General features: G+C 49.5%; 1 protein-coding gene across 2 annotated transcripts in view; it reads right to left on the bottom strand.

Annotated features, from left to right (window-relative positions):
- BACH1 (BTB domain and CNC homolog 1) overlaps positions 1 to 21,779 on the bottom strand; it is a 45,430-nt gene that overhangs the window by 2,576 nt on the left and 21,075 nt on the right. The window contains exons 1-4 of one of the 2 annotated variants that reach the window (XM_075332981.1): positions 21,238 to 21,309; positions 11,732 to 12,016; positions 8,276 to 9,607; positions 5,341 to 5,547 (exon numbers count right to left, since the gene is read on the bottom strand). In XM_075332981.1, the coding sequence (XP_075189096.1) occupies positions 5,341 to 5,547; positions 8,276 to 9,607; positions 11,732 to 11,971 (1,779 nt within the window). In that variant the 5' untranslated portion in view covers positions 11,972 to 12,016; positions 21,238 to 21,309. Of the gene's footprint in view, positions 1 to 5,340; positions 5,548 to 8,275; positions 9,608 to 11,731; positions 12,017 to 21,237; positions 21,310 to 21,779 lie in introns of those variants that run through there. The other variant, XM_075332982.1, reaches the window with a different exon arrangement.

The raw sequence follows: 21,779 nt of genomic DNA, 5'->3' as shown, positions 1-21,779 counted from the left end.
TAGTAAAGATGTGAGGAGAGCAGCAGTGCCGCAAATCGTTCCCCAGAAGGAAAACACTGATGGCGGCGGCCCCATGTACCGGACAGCAATCATCAAGGGGACTATGTGCATGCGTGCTGCAGGTAAGAGGTGAGGACACCGCAGGAATGGAGGAGAGGTGAGAAGAATCTTTTTTTTTTTTTTTTTATTTTATTTTTATGTGAACAATGTCATAACGGGATATTACTACAAGAAGACAATATGGGCACATTCCCACAGGGGACAATATGGGCACATTCCCACAGGGGACAATATGGGCACATTCCCACAGGGGACAATATGGGCACATTCCCACAGGGGACAATATGGGCACATTACTACAGGGAACAATATGGGCACATTACTACAGGGAACAATATGGGCACATTACTACAGGGAACAATATGGGCACATTCCCACAGGGGACAATATGGGCACATTACCAAAGGGGACATTATGGACAGATTACTACAGGGAACAATATGGGCACATTACTACAGGGAACAATATGGGCACATTACTACAGGGAACAATATGGGCACATTACTACAGGGAACAATATGGGCACATTACTACAGGGAACAATATGGGCACATTACTACAGGGAACAATATGGGCACATTACTACAGGGAACAATATGGGCACATTACTACAGAGAACAATATGGGCACATTACTACAGGGAACAATATGGGCACATTACTACAGGGAACAATATGGGCACATTACTACAGGGAACAATATGGGCACATTACTACAATATGGGCACATTCCCACAGGGGACAATATGGGCACATTACCAAAGGGGACATTATGGGCACATTACTACAGGGAACAATATGGGCACATTACTAATATATGCACACATTACCACAGGGGATAATATGCACACATTACCACAGGGGATAATATGGGTACATTACTACAGGGGACAATATGGGCACATTACTACAGGGGACAATATGGGCACATTACTACAGGGGACAATATGGGCACATTACTACAGGGGACAATATGGGCACATTACTACAGGGGACAATATGGGCACATTACTACAGGGGATAATATGGGCACATTACTACAATATGCATACATTACTACAGGGGATAATATGCACACATTACCACAGGGGACAATATGGGCACATTACTACAGGATGGGGAGATTACTAAAAGATGAGGACCAGGACGTAAATATTACTACAAAATGCTACTATATGGTGGTAATCGTAAAACGATATTACTTACAAGAAGGGGATAAAATGTAAAAAAAAATAAATAAATATTTTTTCACATTAAAATTTTTTTTATACATAAAACTGAAATAAAAAATTGCACATTTGTTATAATAAACGAGCGAAAAATGTTAAAAAAAACGTGATCCAAAAGGTGTAAAGAAAAAAAAATGTGATCACTAAAAATGTCAGTGGGTTCAGCAAAGAACGCGGCCCCCTGAATACATTTTTTTTCTATGTGCGGCCCCTTTTACTCGGCCACGTTTGAGAGCCCTGATGTAAAGGGTATATGATCAGTCAAGTTATTTTTTGTATGTGTTTTTCTCACTAAAAATGAGAAAAAAAAAAAATCCACATAAAAAAGCTGTTTTTTTAAAACAGGATTTTCTCAGTGCATTAAATGTGATCTGGAAATAGGGAGCGGTGCCAGTCATGCCGCATCATCCCCGAGTGTTATCTGGTGGAGACATGGAGGACGGCCCCAGCCGGGGACACGGTAGATAATGTACATATCACACATGGACCCGGTGCTTTACCGTCCTGCTCCACCCCTTGTGCTCAGTTTAATGTTATTAAAGGGCTTCCTCCTCTAAGCAGCCGAGCGGCTAAAGGAGACTGACGCTGCGCTACATTATCTGCATAGGATCGATAGAAAAAGTCCATCCCAGAGGAGCCACGCCGAAGACGCTGTCAGTAGAGGACTACCAGGATACATGGATGCTACCGATCACACACGTGTCCTGAAAAATATCTACCGACACACGCAGCTCACCTCCCAATGTGAGCGCTGCGCAGGGACCATGTTACCTGATTATGATGGTTATCTTCCTGCACTAATCTGCAGCACGGCCGGTAACACGATCCCTCATGACATTTCTTCCCCCATCACCAAGCACAATGCCAAGCCGTACATCACAAAGCACAATGCCGAGCCGTACATCACCAAGCACAAATGCCGAGCCGTACATCACCAAGCACAATGCCGAGCCGTACATCACCAAGCACAATGCTAAGCTGTACATCACAAAGCACAATGCCGAGCCGTACATCACCAAGCACAGTGCCGAGCCGTACATCACCAAGCACAATACCGAGCCATACATCACCAAGCACAAATGCCGAGCTGTACATCACCAAACACAATGCAGAGCCGTACATCACCAAGTACAATGCCGAGCCGTACATCACCAAGCACAATGCCGAGCCGTACATCACCAAGCACAATGCCGAGCCGTACATCACCAAGCACAATGCCGAGCCGTACATCACCAAGCACAATGCCGAGCCATACATCACCAAGCACAAATGCCGAGCTGTACATCACCAAACACAATGCAGAGCCGTACATCACCAAGTACAATGCCGAGCCGTACATCACCAAGCACAATGCCGAGCCGTACATCACCAAGCATAATGCCGAGCCGTACATCACCAAGCACAATGCTAAGCTGTACATCACAAAGCACAATGCCGAGCCGTACATCACCAAGCACAGTGCCGAGCCGTACATCACCAAGCACAATACCGAGCCATACATCACCAAGCACAAATGCCGAGCTGTACATCACCAAACACAATGCAGAGCCGTACATCACCAAGTACAATGCCGAGCCGTACATCACCAAGCACAATGCCGAGCCGTACATCACCAAGCACAATGCCGAGCCATACATCACCAAGCACAATGCCGAGCCGTACATCACCAAGCCCAATGCAGAGCCGTACATCACCAAGCACAAATGCCGAGCCGTACATCACCAAGCACAATGCCGAGCCGTACATCACCAAGCACAATGCCGAGCCGTACATGACCAAGCACAATGCCGAGCCGTACATCACCAAGCACAATGCCGAGCCGTACATCACCAAGCACAAATGCCGAGCCGTACATCACCAAGCACAATGCCGAGCCGTACATCACCAAGCACAATGCCGAGCCACACCTCACCAGACACAATGCAGAGCCGTACATCACCAAGTACAATGCCGAGCCGTACATCACCAAGCACAATGCTAAGCTGTACATCACAAAGCACAATGCCGAGCCGTACATCACCAAGCACAATGCTAAGCTGTACATCACAAAGCACAATGCCGAGCCGTACATCACCAAGCACAGTGCCGAGCCGTACATCACCAAGCACAATACCGAGCCGTACATCACCAAGCACAAATGCCGAGCTGTACATCACCAAACACAATGCAGAGCCGTACATCACCAAGCACAATGCTAAGCTGTACATCACAAAGCACAATGCCGAGCCGTACATCACCAAGCACAAATGCCGAGCCGTACATCACCAAGCACAAATGCCGAGCCGTACATCACCAAGCACAATGCCGAGCCGTACATCACCAAGCACAATGCCGAGCCGTACATCACCAAGCACAATGCCGAGCCGTACATCACCAAGCACAAATGCCGAGCTGTACATCACCAAGCACAATGCTAAGCTGTACATCACAAAGCACAATGCCGAGCCGTACATCACCAAGCACAATGCTAAGCTGTACATCACAAAGCACAATGCCGAGCCGTACATCACCAAGCACAGTGCCGAGCCGTACATCACCAAGCACAATACCGAGCCGTACATCACCAAGCACAAATGCCGAGCTGTACATCACCAAACACAATGCAGAGCCGTACATCACCAAGCACAATGCTAAGCTGTACATCACAAAGCACAATGCCGAGCCGTACATCACCAAGCACAAATGCCGAGCCGTACATCACCAAGCACAAATGCCGAGCCGTACATCACCAAGCACAATGCCGAGCCGTACATCACCAAGCACAATGCCGAGCCGTACATCACCAAGCACAATGCCGAGCCGTACATCACCAAGCACAAATGCCGAGCCGTACATCACCAAGCACAATGCCGAGCCGTACATCACCAAGCACAATGCCGAGCCGTACATCACCAAGCACAATGCCGAGCAGTACATCACCAAGCACAATGCCGAGCCACACATCACCAAGCACAATGCCGAGCCGTACATCACCAAGCACAATGCCGAGCCGTACATCACCAAGCACAAATGCCGAGCCGTACATCACCAAGCACAATGCCGAGCCACACATCACCAAGCACAATGCCGAGCCGTACATCACCAAGCACAATGCCGAGCCATACATCACCAAGCACAATGCCGAGCCGTACATCACCAAGCACAATGCCGAGCCATACATCACCAAGCACAAATGCCGAGCCATACATCACCAAGCACAATGCCAAGCGACGGATGGAGTAGTGTAAAGCCACCACCACTGGACACCAGAGGAGACGTGTTCTGTGCAGTGACGGATTACACTGCTCTATCTGCGTCTGATGGAGGATTCTGGGTTCGGTGAATGGAGAACATTACCCCCTGACTTTATTGTGCCCGTTGTACAGTTTGGTGGAGGAGGATAATGCTCTGGGCTGTTATCACGGCTCCTCCTTAAATCCAGTGATGGGAAATCTTAATCCTTCAGCACGAGACATGTGGACAATTGCAGCTTCTGGCTTTGTGGGAACACTTTGGGGAAGGCTCTTTTCTGCTTGCTATGACTGCGAAGTGCACAAGGTCCATACAGACATGGGGGTAAGAAGATGACCGGCCACAAAGACCCCGGACCTCAGCCCCATCCAACCACTGGTCCGAAGAGGAGCCTGGCCTCTCCCCAACATCAGTATCGCAAAAGTTCTTCAGGGTGAAGGGGCAAAACTTCCCAGACACCTCCAAAATCTTGAAGAAAAACTTTTCCAGGCGAGCAGGAGCTGTTATATGTGCAGAGGGGCTGACTCCATATTACTGTCTATGGATGTAGGCTGGGAGGCGATAAGAGCTGCAGTAGTTTGGATATGGAGGAGACCATATCTCTAATCATGGAGTAGGCCATACACCTCTTCTCGAATCGCTGGTGATGGCACACTTATTCTCTCCATTTTCTGAAAGCTTCCGAGCATGTTTGGTCTTAAGAGCTCGAATGCTCCCCAATTTCCACATAAACAGTAAAAAAGACCCCAACACCGGCCTCTGGGCAGCTGGGTATCCTTTACTATAACCTTCTGTCTTCGCGGCTGGACAGCAGAACTTACCAGCTTCCGGATCTCCGTCTCCAGGTCTTGGATGCAGTCCAGTTTTCTTTTCCTGCAGCGTTGAGCGGCGATCCTGTTCTTACTCCGCCGGCGTATGTCGTGGATACAGTCCAGCTGCTCAGGACTCAGGTTGTGCATTTTTACCAAAGACTGGAAGTCGTATCGAGAAAGGGAGATTATTTTCTGGGAGTTGAATGGCAGTTTTTTCTAGAATAAGGAAAAAAATAAATAAATAAAAAAAATATAAATATATAAAATTATAATATACAAAATATAATATATTATTCTTTATTGAGATATATATATATATATATATATATATATATATATATATATATATATATATATATATATATATATATATATATATATATATATATATATATATATTTACGTTTTGTGCTTTTCCACTTTCCTCTTTATTGAGATATATATATATATAATAAATATATTAATATGTTTCCCCGATAGTAAGACACCCCCGATAGTAAGACGTAGTGGGGGTTTTGGGGGGGTCGGCTAATGTAAGACGTACCCCGAAAGTAAGACGTAGTAAAAATTTATTTTTTTTCTTCTTTACAGTACAGTTACAGCGGCCGAGCTCTCAGCTGAGCGCCCTGACTTGCCGGCGGCCGAGCGCTCAGCTGAGAGCCGTCACATGTCGGCGGCCGAGCGCTCAGCTGAACGCCCTGACATGCCGGCGGCTGAGCGCTCAGCTGAGAGCTGACACATGCCGGCGGTCGGGCGCTCAGCTGAACGCTCGGCTACCGAGAAATGTTGAAATGTTGCAGTAATGTTGTCCGTGGTCCATCAGGACCATGGACAACATACAAAATCACGCAGCCTCAGTGCCCTCATGTGCAGCCGCTGGTGGTTAAGTTTCCTTAACGTGCGGTACACTTAGGGCGATTGCGGCAAGTCCCCATACGGTACATTGCATGGAGACTTGCTGCGATTGCTGTGGGATTTTTTCCAATAAGACATACCCCGAAAGTAAGACATAGTGGCACTTTTGGGGGTAAAAAGAATGTAAGACAATGTCTTACTTTCGGGGAAACACGGTATATATAACACACACACACACACACACACACACACACACACACATATACATACATACATACATACATACATATCCGTATATCTCAATTAAGAAGAAAGTGGAAAAGCACAAAACGTAATTGCAGCCTGGGCAGCGCCAATAACAGGATTGCTGAGATTGCCAATACTATTTGATGGAAATGCTAGCCCATGGGTCTCTACGGAGCCTCGTTGTCACTGCCGGTGCCCTGAGTTAGGCTAGTTTCACACATCCGTTTTTTGCCGTCAGGCACGATCCGGCAAAAAAACAGATTCGTCGCATCAGTTTTTTCCTTCCGTTTTTTGATGGATCCGTTGTGATACAGAGCATGCGCAGTTCAAAAAACGGATCCACCGTTGGATTCCGTCATATGCCGGATGACGATGGATCCGGCGCCCATAGGTTTCCATTATACAACATGCTGGACGGCGCCGGATCCGTCGTAGTCTGTTTTTTTTGCCGGAGACAAAAAACATTGCATGCTGCGTCCTTTCCGGCAGCCGAAGAAATTTGCATGCATGCAACGCAAGGCCATCCGGCACAATCCAGTGCTAATACAAGTCAATGGGGAATAAAACGGATCCGGCGCCGGATCCGTTTTATCCGCATTTCACCAGGATTGTGCCTGACAACAAAAACTGGATGTGTGAAAGCAGCCTTTTCACACATCAGTTTTTTGGCATCAGGCACGATCTGGCGAAAAAACTGATGTGACAGATCCAGCGAAAAAACACATGAGTTGCATGAATTTTTTCCATCCGTTCCTTCAGTGTTTTGACGGATCCGTTGTGTTACTGAGCATGCTCAGTACAAAAAAACTGATCCGGTAGCCATATCCGTTTTTTTGCCGCATTACACCGCATCCGGCGTCCATAGGATGTCATTATAAAACATGCCAATCCGGCGAGATACCGTGTTTCGCCGGAGACAAAAACATTCCCCTCAGCGTTCCATCCGGCCACCAGACAAGCAAATTTTGCCGGACCCGGCGAAAGCCGGATGGAACGCAAGGACAATCCGGCGCTAATAGAAGTCTATGGGGGAAAAAACATCCGGCGGCAACAGACGCTGGATCTGTTTTTTCAGGTTTTTGCAGGATTGTGCCTGATGGCAAAAATCTGATGTGTGAAAGCAGCCTAAGTAGAGCGGTTTGTCTACGCAGTTACATTCAGATTCAATGGAATGGGGAAATACACAGAAGACTAGACGCGCCATCTCCACCGGCCCAACGCCTTCAAGGGGCAAATCTGCCTCTCGGAATAACCCGGGGCTTCAGACTGCACAAAAAACGGAGGCAAAATTGATCAACTTACTGTGAATTTTCAAAGCAGATTTGCAGCCAAAACCCTTTTGCACCATTCCTGGTGGAGAAGTCTAATACATTTGTTGAAAAATGTGAAGGTCATGACTAGAGATGAGCAGATACATTTGCAGGCCACCTCAGTAGACCATTGCTGCCGAACGGGAGCCCTGCGAAAGGTCTCCTACCTGCCCTCATCCCCGGATCCCCGTGATGCACAAATGACGTTGCGTCAGGCCGGCTAATCAGAAGAGGAGCCGGGGATTCGTCAGGCAGGTAGGGGGCATGGGTTGGGATCTGACGTGACCGCTGCATCAGTGCCCTGCGAGTTGAATCGGAAAGTGTCGCCGGCCCTATTGGATTGAACAGGAGTGGTCTGCGGTTCCCCGTACAGCCGGGTGGACAGGGAGCTGTTGGGCAAGGAACAAGGGTGAAGGAGACGCCCTGCGAAACCAATTCAGTCCCATAAATCCAACCCACTATACCACTCATAAAGCAATGGCATATGATAGCGATATACCCCTGTAAGACCCCCTTCATATGTGCCCCCCTACCTCACACTCCAGCTCTTTGGCAGAACAAGATTCGCCGCTATCTTCCTCGCTGTCCGTTTCCGAATCGTCCTCCAAGTTTATGGGGCAAACGTACGGGCACTTTTCTGGCGTCATTGGTCTCTCCACATTCTCGCTGCTCGTGTCCGGACTGGCGTTGCCCACCTCGTTAGTAATGTTACTCATAAACGGGCATGACACCGGATTGAGGGTGGTGAAGGTCCGTTCATGGGAGTCATTGGAAATAGAAATGGAAAGCCATGGGCATTCAGACCTTTTATCTGCGCTGTTCACATCCGGTAGTTGCTTTACAGTTTGCGTTCCTTGCTGACCTGGAAATTCGGAAGGGTAGACATCCGACCAAAAACCTTTCGCGAGATGTTCGGCTACTTCTCTCTCCACGTTACTACGTTCTTGGATCGGCTCCATGGCAGAAGACAAGTCCGGGCTGGCTACCAATTCCTGTTTTGGTAAATCAGGTGCCCGACTACTGCCCGTTTCATTGCCGGCCTTATCGGGTAGCATCGCTGGGTTGGAGCTGCTCAGGGTTTCCATGTAGTTTACGTTCCGGTATGGCTGGTACGCAAAAGGAAAAGGCACAGAACTGAAGTCTGAGAGTCCGGCTCCGAGAGTAAAACATGGAGGATAGACGACCGGGGAAGTGATTTTATCCTCATTGCACAGGAGGTTGGGATACATCCCATTGGTGCCCTGTAGAGGTGGAGCGCTCACATCTACATCCGGCTTGGCTACCTGTAGCTCCTCCACCTGGGATTTTGGCTGACTGGTCCCCTCGGACATCTCACTGGATGGTGCTGGTGACGGACTCTGAGCTTCTTGGTTGCTGGAGCAGGTGCTGACGGATCGGACCCTGCCCCGTCCACAAGCCTTCTGAAACTTCCTGTACTTTGGGCAAAGAGAGGAAAAGTTGGAAGCATTCTCTCGCGCAAAGCAAAAGGTTTCACACGGCTGTTTTGGACTTTCTGGGGACGGGGATAAGTTTTCGATCTCATTCGGACACTTGAGGTCCTGGGAGAAGTCCTCCTTCCAGATATCTTCCACCTCGCGTACCACCACTCTGTCCGTCTCGTTGGCTTGGCGCTGGATGCTCGCCTTCGGGCAGAACGACTTGCAGCATTTCTTCCGAGGACATTCTGAGGTTTCAGTTTTATGATCGGAGAACTTTAGGGTGAGGAACTGGAAGCAGGTCTCCTCGATGTCATGGACCTCCAGGAGCTTCGCGCACTTTTTGATTTCCAGTAAGTTTTCTTTGTTGACGAGAAGTTTTGAGGTGTAAGCGAAGCTGAGGAGCGGGAGGAAGCCCTTCACCGTCACCTGCGGGGACGAGAGCAGAAAAACAGGACATTATCCTAAGGACAATATACTATTAACCAAGCAAAACATCTATTCATACAACTCTGATTTGTGCTGTACCTCTGCTACTACTCCTGGAAATAAACTATGAACCTAGACATCTTTCCCTGCATCTCCGAGTAGTGTTCTCATCTGTTATTACTCCTGGAAATAAGAGATCAACCTAGGATCTTTTTATGAAAGTCTTCAGCTGAATTGTTCCTGCCATTTCTCCATTAAACACGACAACAGCCTAATCATCGTATCTCAGAGCTGCATGGAGTCATTATTCACCTAAGCGTCTTTTCTTAGATTTATGTGGTGGACTCCTCAGTTACTCCTCCAGGAAATGTATGAAGAAACTGATAATCTGGGCGTCATCATCCCCTCTGTCACTGGCATATTGAGTTGTAAACTTGAGTCATTACCATCTATCCTGTCAGTTACTGTGAACCTGTCCAATCAGTAGCGACGCTGTCAGGTGTTAATTAAGACATTTCCAGGAAGTGTAACAGAGGAACAGCACAACTCAGAATAGAAAGAATTATTACTACTGGGGTAGGACGAGGGGCCGCCGTGCCTACTCGGATCGGGCGAGGGGACGCCGTGCCTACTCGGATCGGGCGAGGGGACGCCGTGCCTACTCGGATCGGGCGAGGGGACGCCGTGCCTACTCGGATCGGGCGAGGGGACGCCGTGCCTACTCGGATCGGGCGAGGGGACGCCGTGCCTACTCGGATCGGGCGAGGGGACGCCGTGCCTACTCGGATCGGGCGAGGGGACGCCGTGCCTACTCGGATAGGGCGAGGGGACGCCGTGCCTACTCGGATAGGGCGAGGGGACGCCGTGCCTACTCGGATAGGGCGAGGGGACGCCGTGCCTACTCGGATAGGGCGAGGGGTCGCCGTGCCTACTCGGATAGGGCGAGGGGTCGCCGTGCCTACTCGGATAGGGCGAGGGGACGCCGTGCCTACTCGGATAGGGCGAGGGGACGCCGTGCCTACTCGGATAGGGCGAGGGGACGCCGTGCCTACTCGGATAGGGCGAGGGGACGCCGTGCCTACTCGGATAGGGCGAGGGGACGCCGTGCCTACTCGGATAGGGCGAGGGGTCGCCGTGCCTACTCGGATAGGGCGAGGGGTCGCCGTGCCTACTCGGATAGGGCGAGGGGTCGCCGTGCCTACTCGGATAGGGCGAGGGGACGCCGCGACTACAAGGGATAGGACGAGGGGCTGCTACGACTACAAGGGATAGGATGAGGGGCTGCTATGACTACGAGGGATAGGATGAGGGGCTACTGCGACTACGAGGGATAGGATGAGGGGCTACTGCGACTACGAGGGATAGGACGAGGGGCTGCTACGACTACGAGGGATAGGACGAGGGGCTGCTGCGACTACGAGGGATAGGACGAGGGGCTGCTATGACGACGAGGGGCTGCTACGACTACGAGGGATAGGACGAGGGGCTGCTGCGACTACGAGGGATAGGATGAGGGGCTGCTGAGACTACTGGGATAGGACGAGGGACTGCTGCGACTACTGGGATAGGACGAGGGACTGCTGCGACTACTGGGATAGGACGAGGGACTGCCGCGACTACTGGGATAGGATGAGGGGCTGCTGAGACTACTGGGATAGGACGAGGGACTGCTGCGACTACTGGGATAGGACGAGGGACTGCCGCGACGAGGGATAGGACGGGGGGCTGCTACGACTACAAGGGATAGGATGAGGGACTGCTGCGACTACTGGAATAGGACGAGGGACTGCTGCGACTACTGGAATAGGACGAGGGACTGCTGCGACGAGGGATAGGACGGGGGGCTGCTACGACTACAAGGGATAGGATGAGGGGCTGCTGCGACTACTGGAATAGGACGAGGAACTGCTGCGACTACTGGAATAGGACGAGGGACTGCTGCGACGAGGGATAGGACGGGGGGCTGCTACGACTACAAGGGATTGGATGAGGGGCTGCTGCGACTACTGGAATAGGACGAGGGGCTGCTGCGACTACTGTGTGTAGAACATAAGTGATATTATGAAGTTAAATAAGCAGCCGGCAGGTTACATGTCATGTCTGCAGCCTCCGCGCCGTCCTCACCTCTTCCGGCAGGGTTATCACACACTCCCCATTGCTCGGGGACACAACCCGTGATAGGAAGTAATCGCTGGAGGCGGCGAGCACAGAGCGATGGGCCCGGAACCTCTGGTCCTGCACCAGCAGCGTCACATCGCACAGCAGGCCCTGCTCCCGGTGGCCGTTCAGGCGGAGCAGAAGGTTGGCACCGTGCACTGAAGACTCGTAGGCGAAATCAGCGTCCTTCTTCTCACTACAAGACATCCTGCACCGGGGGCTCGGCGACCATGCTTCCCTGTATCTCCACCGCTGCAAGACAAACACACCGGGTTACTACCGAGGCTCCGACACCAGGTATACACTGACATAGGAGCGCTCCCATGTACAGAGACCACTGCGACACTTTACGGCTTTATAGAGTAACCATCGTTTCTTTCTCCTCCTGGACTCATCTTTCATTCTCAAAATTCTCATTTTGCAGGTAAAACGTGTCTCCAGTAAATAAAGATTCTTTCATTACTGAGATAGACAGTTGGTGCTCGTAACGTTCTATGGAGAATGTAACAGTTGGTCTCTAGCTCCGCCCCTTCATGGCGCTTTTCAAATTCTATTAAGGGGCGGAGCTAGAGCCCAACTGTTACATTCTCCATAGAACGTTATGAGCACCAACTGTCATCTCCTATCTCAGTAATGGGAAAATCTGTCCTCACTGAACACAGATTTTACCCAGGAATTGAGAACGAAAAAAACAATAAAAAAATAGAATCAAACAATGCGGTCCAAACCCGGACTATGAAACAAGGTTGCATGAACCCTGACTAAACCCAAGAAATTTCTCCTGCCATTTTTGGACTTCGGCCCCTCCAGTGATGGACTAGTAGAATATGTTGGAGTGGACAAATCCTTTAATGTTTATCCTCAAAATCGTTTTCAGAGTCCTAAAAATGCCTTTTATATCTTTTGACTGTATTTGTCCCCCTTGGGACTGCTGGCAGCGGGTTTCAGGCACAATCAGTCTACTTCCCCCTCTGGCAGCTGACAATATAGTCTCTTTCTACTTCCCCCCCTCTGCAGATCGAATCCTCAGCTTTCCTGCTTTGCTACCGTCCAGACTCTGCTCCTTTCCTAGCTATTGCCTGAGTAACTGAGCATATGTGACCCCCAGCGCTCCGCTCATCAGATGGACGTGCACATTGCTATACACTGCGAACACCAGGTGGCGCCATACTGGGGAAGAAAGTGTCAGAACTTCACAAAATTATTTATTTTTACACCAAATAAATGGCAAATGATCTGCAATTGTTCCTGTATTTGTTTTATCTAAAATTCCCAACAGCAAATAATAAAAAAAAATAAAAATAAAAAAAAAATGGCTGTAACAGCATGCCAAGTATTAAGGTTACACTGGCACAAGATGGCAGCAACTGGTTATAAATTAATGAAAATATTAATTAAAATCTGTAACCAGAAAAAAAAATTCAAATCTGCCCATCACAACCAGACTGTAATTGGACCACCGGGGACGAGCGGTCCGGTCCGCCAAAGACCGAGCTGTAGGAGACGGGCGGCCGCTTCATACATGATTAATGACCCAACAGATGTCACATTATTTCAGTCCAACTCCATTCAAGACGAGTTGGAATATGATGGAACTTTCTGGTGCAGGTGTACCTACTAGCGTAAACCTTACACACAGATCTGTATACGTTTTTGTTTTTTTTTTTACTGACCACGCTGCAGCCAATCATGAGCTCAGCAGGTTGTGCTGTCAACTTGGGTAGAGGTCACTGATTGGCTGCAGCGCTGTTGAGGCGATGTCAGTGCTGCAGACAATAACAGCTGCGGAGGAATCTCAGTGTTGGTTTTTCCAAGTTTTATTTTGATGACAATTATTGTGTGATACTAATAAACAGACAAGAGGATTTCCCATTAGTAACAAACCTGTATAGTTTAATTTTATGATTATTTTTTTTATTTAAATATGATATGGATATATATAATTATCCCATTTCAATAAAAAAGTAATAGTAATATATATATTATCACTATTACTGTTCTATTGAAATGGGATAATTACATTACATACAATAATATATATATATATATATATATATATATATATATATATATATATATATATGTATATGTATGTATATGTATATATATACATACATATATATATATATATATATATATATATATATATATATATATATATATATATATATATATATATATATTATCCCATTTCAATTTTGGGACCAATAGTGAAGTTTTGATTTTTCTCTTTTTATTGCATGTTTGAGGCTGGTGCAAAAAGCAAAAAAAAAAAAAAAAAAATGAAAAAACCCCAAAAAACAGCAATTCTGGTGGCTCCTTTTTTTTGTATACACTAAATTTGCTTACCTTTATTCTTTAAACTTTTTTGTATTGAGAAAACAATGAAGATTCAGACATTCAGGATTATTTACATTAAAAAAAAACAAAAAAAACAAAAAAAACACAGCAGTTCTGGTGGTTCCTTTTGTCTTCCATACACTAAATTTGCTTATATATATTTTTTTTTTATAATCTTTTTTTTCCATTGAGAAAACATGCAGATTCAGACATTCATGATTATTTACATAAAAAAAAAAAAATAAAAAAATTTATTTATTTATTTTTAACCTGAGCCCCCCTAGGTAATATGGACTTGCATGTTCACATGGCTTGATGATCAGCAAGATGTTTTCTTGTGGGAAAATGTGAAAATGTGTACTGGACACACTATATGCTCATGAGCTCATTGCAGTCAAATAGGAGGAGACTACTGAGAACAGTCCAGGTGTCCATGTCCTAATCCAGCCTCAATACAGTTACCGTTTTCACCAGTGTGAGTGAAATACACTCCTATGCCTTTTGAACTCCAAATTAATAAGATTTGTTTTTGAAGCGCTCAGGAATTCAATACAGCGCACTCGCTTAGTATGTCTGCCGTGATTTTCCCGTGTGGCTTCTCGTTGCGTCTTCCGAGCTGAATTCGCTTCGTTAAGGCCAGTTTCACACATCCGGCATTTCACCGGATCCGCACACTCCATGATGTCATGTCACCGAAGCATGTGGCCCGGAAGTTGCCGCGCTGCCACTGTACTGTGTACACTGTACTGGCGTGCGCCGGATCCGCCAATCCGGTGAAATGCCGGATGTGTGAAACTAGCCTAAGGCTGGTTTCACACATCCGTTTCTTGGCATCAGGCACGATGCGGTGAAAAAACTGATGCGACAGATCCGGCGGAAAAACTGATGCGACAGATCCGGCGGAAAAACTGATGCGACAGATCCGGCGGAAAAACTGATGCGACAGATCCGGCGGAAAAACTGATGCGACAGATCCGGCGGAAAAACTGATGCGACAGATCCGGCGGAAAAACTGATGCGACAGATCCGGCGAAAAAACTGATCTGTCGCATCAGCTTTTTCCATGCGTTACTTCCGTTTTTTGACGGATCCGTTGTGATACTGAGCATGCGCAGTTCAAAAAACTGTATCCGGCGGCCGGATCTGTTTTTTTGCCGCATTACGTCTGAGCCTGCGTCCATAGGCTTTCATTGTAAATCACGCTGCACGGCGCTGAATCTGGCGCGATACGGTTTTTCGCCGGAGACAAAAAAAACGCTGCAAGCAGCGTTCCATCCGGTCGCCGGATCAGCTATTTACGCCGTATCCGGCAAAAGCCGGATTCAAAGCAAGGCCTTCCGGCACAATCCGGCACTAATACAAGTCTATGGGGGAAAGAACGGATCCGGTGGCAACACACGCCGGATCCGTTCTTTTGCTGTTTTTACCGGATTGTGCCTGACGGCAAAAAACGGATGTGTGAAAGCAGCCTAAGCGACATGTTGCTTTTTACATCGGCTTTACTCACTATTTCAGGCCCGTTGGAAAATAAATTCTGCTAGGACGCAAAACCAGACGCAAGCGCTAAGGCAATCATCCAGGGAAACCCGGTCACACGACTGTTGTGAAACCGCCGGGGGGAATTTTGAGCAGTGAGAATAAAGAGAAGGAAGAACACGAAATCTGTGCCAAACCAGTGAAAACGTCATTGGGGGGGGGGAACACGGGGGGTGATGAATGATTTCTCTTTTTCCAACAAATTTACACCCATAAAAAAACATATTATAAGCAATAACATTTTCCACTAAAAGAAGAAGAAAAAAAAAAAAAGAAAAAGGCATAAAAAGGATTCGAGTAAATCATTGGCTGCAGCGGTCTTGTGTCTGTGAGGTTGGAAAAGGATACAGAGACCGGCGGGAAACCTGGGCCGCAGTCAGGGGATCGGTAAGGAGAGTATTTGGTAGGGGTGGACGACCCCTTTAACATTCATGGAGGTAGCGCTCCATCAGGCTCCACAGCCGATGGCTGACACTGCCCACTCCACAATGACCACAAAGCAGCGTGTGGGAACCGGGCCCATGTCTACAACCACGTAGCGATAAACAATCACACGCAGAGTGTTGCACGTGCAATGTCAGCTGCGGCTGTCTGCTCTTCAGGTACGTGTTGCACGCGTGGAAATTCCCAGCTGGCACTACCGGTTTATTCGCTTTTGGCTTTAACCCTTGAATACCTGGCAATGACGTGAATACAGACACTGTGTGCGCAGCGCCGCGCAGCTCCGTCCTTACCTAGTGTCCGTGTGTACAGGCACGTACGGGATGACCTCCAATTACAATAAAAGGAACATCAAAAACAGCCACCGGACTGTCCTGCTCCTGTAACGTCCGCCGCGACCCGGGAGGATGCCACATTATGGTAAAGGAATATAACGTGTGCTCCGTATGCTAATGAGCTCATTGAAGTCCAAGAGGCGGAGACTGTTCTTAGAGTAGTCCAGGTGTCCATGCCATAATTCCACCTGGCAGAAGGCTTCTGCTGCATACAGTGTGTGCTGCCACACCGGCACCGAGCACAGCGGACGGCCTGGGGTGTGTAAGATGGGAAGAAGAGAAGCCGGAGGGGTTCATGGCTCTGCTGGGAAAGGTTTGGTGCTGGCATTTCCTGTATGTGACACGTGACACCTATCTAAACATTACCATGTACCCACCTCCAGGGCAGAGGTAGTACTCAATACTTGTGCCCTCTGTCAGCTCAATAATGCCCCTGCAGCACTGCAAAATCTGTTCAGGAATGGTGTGAGGAACAGGACAAAGATTAGGCACAGACTTGGCCTCTGTGTTCCCCAGATCTCAACCCGATCGATCATCTGTGAGACGTCCTGGAAGAACAAGTCCAATGTGTGGAGTCAACGCCGAGAAACGCTCAGGATCTGCTGTCAACATCTTGATGCCAGATCCGATAAGACTCCATCAGACGTCTTGTGGCATCCACACAACAATGGGTCAGAGCTGTTCTGATGGCCAGTGTGCACAAAATTGGGCAGGTGGTTTTAGTGTTATGGCTCATGACCCCAATATGCACACATTGATTGATTAGTACTATTAATGGCTCCGACGAGCCAAGGGCCGCACCGGACGCCTCCGACGAGCCAAGGGCAGCAGCGGACGCCTCCGACGAGCCAAGGGCAGCAGCGGACGCCTCCGACGAGCCAAGGGCAGCAGCGGACGCCTCCGACGAGCCAAGGGCAGCAGCGGACGCCTCCGACGAGCCAAGGGCAGCAGCGGACGCCTCCGACGAGCCAAGGGCAGCAGCGGACGCCTCCGACGAGCCAAGGGCAGCAGCGGACGCCTCCGACGAGCCAAGGGCAGCAGCGGACGCCTCCGACGAGCCAAGGGCAGCAGCGGACGCCTCCGACGAGCCAAGGGCAGCAGCGGACGCCTCCGACGAGCCAACGTTGCACCGAACGCCTTCGACAAGCCAATGGCTGCACCGGATGCCTCCGACGAGCCAAGCGCCGCACCGGACGCCTCCGACGAGCCAAGGGCAGCACCGGACGCCTCCGACGAGCCAAGGGCAGCACCGAACGCCTCCAACGAGCCAAGGGCTGCACCGGCCGTCATCTCCGCAGTACCATAGGCGCACCAAGCATCTGTGCTTGTTTTCTATTGTCATGTTGTACATACAGACTCCCTTTAGTCATCTATCCACAGAATAGGCAATGAGTCTCTAATCATTGGGTCTCCCAATTCTTCCTTATTTTACAAGCACAGCTAGAAAAAGACTAAAAGGTAATGAGATCGTGTATGGGAGGTGATGTGCGATTGAACATCCAAGGGACTGCAGGGAACAGTCGCCAAACCACATCACTCCAAAGCCCCAATACCACACTGCTTCTATCCATGTGGAAGTACATGTGAAGATTGTGTTTTTTGCTATGATCTGCACAAAATCACAGCAGAAACAAAAATGCTATAAATCCAGCAAATGTAAAGACACCCTTTAGGCTGGTATATTTTGGAGGAAATTGTGGCATCGCCATAAAGCAAGATGTGAGAAATTCTATTTTAAGTGGTTCCGAACATGTACACCAATCGTCGGGATGAAAAAAAAAAAAAAAACCACATGTAGGCCTAAACCCATCCTCACTAGGACCCTGCAGACACGGCCATTATCACCGCCTTCTGCTTGGCTTATATAACAAGTCGGATATCCCTGACTGATATCACCTGAGAAACCCGAGCCGCGCACAGGTCACTAACGTGAGGTGTAAACACCACATCCCGCTGACGGGAATTTCCAACTCCGCTTTGCTGACTGCGCAAAAGGCTACAAACGTGGCCACACAAGCAAAAAAAGGGGGAAATGTCCGCTTCTGATACGAGTCATGGATCTAAATCACCTCCTATTCAAGTCAACAGGTCCAAAGACACTGCACACAGCTCCTTACCGGCCCAGAAGCCGAGCCAACGTCCCGAGCGGTCACACCAGCCCCCAGCCAACCTCCCGAGCGGTCACACCAGCCCCCAGCCAACCTCCCGAGCGGTCACACCAGCCCCCAGCCAACCTCCCGAGAGGTCACACCAGCCCCCAGCCAACCTCCCGAGAGGTCACAAGAGCCCCCAGCCAACCTCCCGAGAGGTCACAAGAGCCCCCAGCCAACCTCCCGAGCGGTCACACCAGCCCCCAGCCAACCTCCCGAGCGGTCACACCAGCCCCCAGCCAACCTCCCGAGCGGTCACACCAGCCCCCAGCCAACCTCCCGAGCGGTCACACCAGCCCCCAGCCAACCTCCCGAGCGGTCACACCAGCCCCCAGCCAACCTCCCGAGCGGTCACACCAGCCCCCAGCCAACCTCCCGAGCGGTCACACCAGCCCCCAGCCAACCTCCCGAGCGGTCACACCAGCCCCCAGCCAACCTCCCGAGCGGTCACACCAGCCCCCAGCCACCCTCCCGAGAGGTCACACCAGCCCCCAGCCACCCTCCCGAGAGGTCGCACCAGCCCCCAGCCAACCTCCCGAGCGGTCGCACCAGCCCCCAGCCAACCCCCCCAAGCGGTCGCACCAGCCCCCAGCCACCCTCCCGAGAGGTCACACCAGCCCCCAGCCAACCTCCCGAGAGGTCACACCAGCCCCCAGCCAACCTCCCGAGAAGTCACAAGAGCCCCCAGCCAACCTCCCGAGAGGTCACAACAGCTGTTCCCTGTAACATCTTTAAAAGCCCCCAAATGTTCCCAGCAATCAAACCTGTACCCCAGATACCCCTACAGTCACAGCAGTGGTCTCCGCACTAGTGGTCAGAGCAGCCCACCCCACCAGTTACAGTACGAGATATATGACGGCACTTCCACAGCTCTCTAAACACGGCCTGGAGGTCATAGCGAGACGCGGACACCTGCCATGTGTCCCACACTCCTCACCACTCGCACAACCCTGACCGAGGCGAATTTTCCATTTTTATAAACAATGACTTGTCAGAAGTAAACGTGACGGACGAGGCTGCGACTCTTGTGATTTCAGGGGGAGGTTTATGACGTGAATTACTGATTTACAGAGACATGCATCGTACACCTGATCCTGGAAACACACGTGTGTGGAGCGGGAATGACGGACGCTCAGGAGGCGACCGCACAACAAAAAGTAACACACAGGCTCCTGCGGGGCAGAGGATCATCACGAGCGCCGATTACACAAGCCTGAAAGTATACACAGCTCTATGCAAAATACTGCAGCGTAAGGCTATGTGCGCACAGTGCATTTTTATCGCTTTTTTAATGCTTTTTTTTGAGTGCAGCTTTGTCACAAATTTCTGCAACCAAATACTCAACGTGTGCACAAAGCCTTAAGATACCGTCACACATAACGAGATCGCTAGCGAGATCGCAGCTGAGTCACCGTTTGGTGATGCAGTAGCGATCCCGTTAGCGATCTTGTTATGTGTGACATCTACCAGCGATCAGGCCCCTGCTGTGAGATCTCTAGTCGTTGCTGAATGGTCCAGGCCATTTTCTTCAAAGGCGATGTCCTGCTGGGCAGGACGCATCGCTGTGTTTGACACTGTGTGACAGGGTCACAGTGACTGCTGAGATCGTTATACAGGTCGTTGGTAAGATCTGACCGTGTGACATCTCACCTGCGACCTCCCAGCGACTTACCAGCGATCCCTATCAGGTCACATCGTTTTTGGGATCGCTGGTAAGTCGTTGTGTGGGAGAATCAAAGTCATTAACTGAAACAGAAACAGTTGTGTAGGAGGCTTAAAATTGGGTGAGGAACAGCCAAGTTCTGCTACAGAGGTGGTGAAAGATGGTGTCTTGTTGCAGGTAGTTATACTGCATCGGCGAGGTGTCACCCAGGTAAAGACAAGCACCAAGAAATCTGCAACGCTTAGGACCACGGACGGCCAAGGAAACCTAATATTGCACTGACAGCGCTGCAGTCAGTCAACCCTGCCCATTTAAACTGCATGAGCTGCTGAGCTCAGCGATTGGCTGCAGTGGTATCAATGTTGAGAACAAAGACAGAAGCAGCGGTGATCAGCAGGACTAAGGTAAAGAACAAGTTTTTTGTGTCCCTTAGCCAGTGATTTAAAAAAGGACAATGGCGGCGGGGGGAACAGATTTCAGACCCCCCCCTCTTCAGTCTTAGATTTTCCGCTTACTCTGCTGTAGCGGGATTAGGGTAAGATCTCTGCACAGATTTGTGATTTTCCCTTTACCCCAGAAACAGCGCCTCCCCTGCTCATAGGCTGTGTCTGGTATTGCATCTCCGCCATAGTCACATTCACTCCATTGTGCCTCTATAACTACTCCTGGAAATTAATTAACCAACTCACAACTGGGCATAAGAAGCTGGAGAGGTGATCCTGGCGCTGTCCAATTGTGCAGGAGCGCGCTGCATTGCCAGGAGGAAAGGTAACACTACCTTATCAATTCATTTCCAGGAGGAGTAACCGAGGAACAGCAGGATGCAAAGTGATGCAATAAGTATAGTTATGGAAACACGTCCTGACACATAAGACACAGGGCAGCTCCATATCCACTTGCCACAAACACAAGGACACGTCCCCTTTAAGAGTTGATGTGTGCGCCCCCCGACATGGCAGCCCTCTGCCCCCCGCAGTCCCGGCCCCTCGCCCCGTCCTCCACACTCACCGCAGCCGGAGACTCGGACTCCACTCACTCTGCTTCCTTGTTCTCTGGCAGCTTCCTGGGCTGCTGTGTCTCCTGCAGTGACGTAACTGAGTGACGTCACCGGCTACAGAGGCTCGGGAGGGTCATATTCAGACAGTCTGCAAACTCTGTGTCAGGGTGTGTGGAATGTGTGCTGTGACTAATCATACAGACTCGCTGTATATGGAAGAAAATGTAGAAACAGCATTCATAAACATATGGCCATTGCTCCCACAGAGTATGATGCCTCCACACAGTATAATGGCTGCACAGACCCCCCCATACAGTATGATGTCTCTACAGACTCCTATATACAGTATGATGTCTCCAGAGACCCCCATACCATATGATGTCTCTACAGACCCCATCTCTTCAGTATGATGTCTCTACAGCCCCCCATACAGTATGATGTCTCTACAGCCCCCCATACAGTATGATGTCTCTACAGCCCCCCATACAGTATGATGTCTCTACAGCCCCCCATACAGTATGATGTCTCTACAGACCCCCATACCGTATGATGC

Source organism: Anomaloglossus baeobatrachus, chromosome 2 (assembly GCF_048569485.1).
Source record: "Anomaloglossus baeobatrachus isolate aAnoBae1 chromosome 2, aAnoBae1.hap1, whole genome shotgun sequence".
Lineage (NCBI taxonomy): Eukaryota > Metazoa > Chordata > Amphibia > Anura > Aromobatidae > Anomaloglossus > Anomaloglossus baeobatrachus.
The sequence above is the reverse complement of the archived record's forward strand: the minus strand, read 5'-3'. Positions and strand labels throughout refer to the sequence as shown.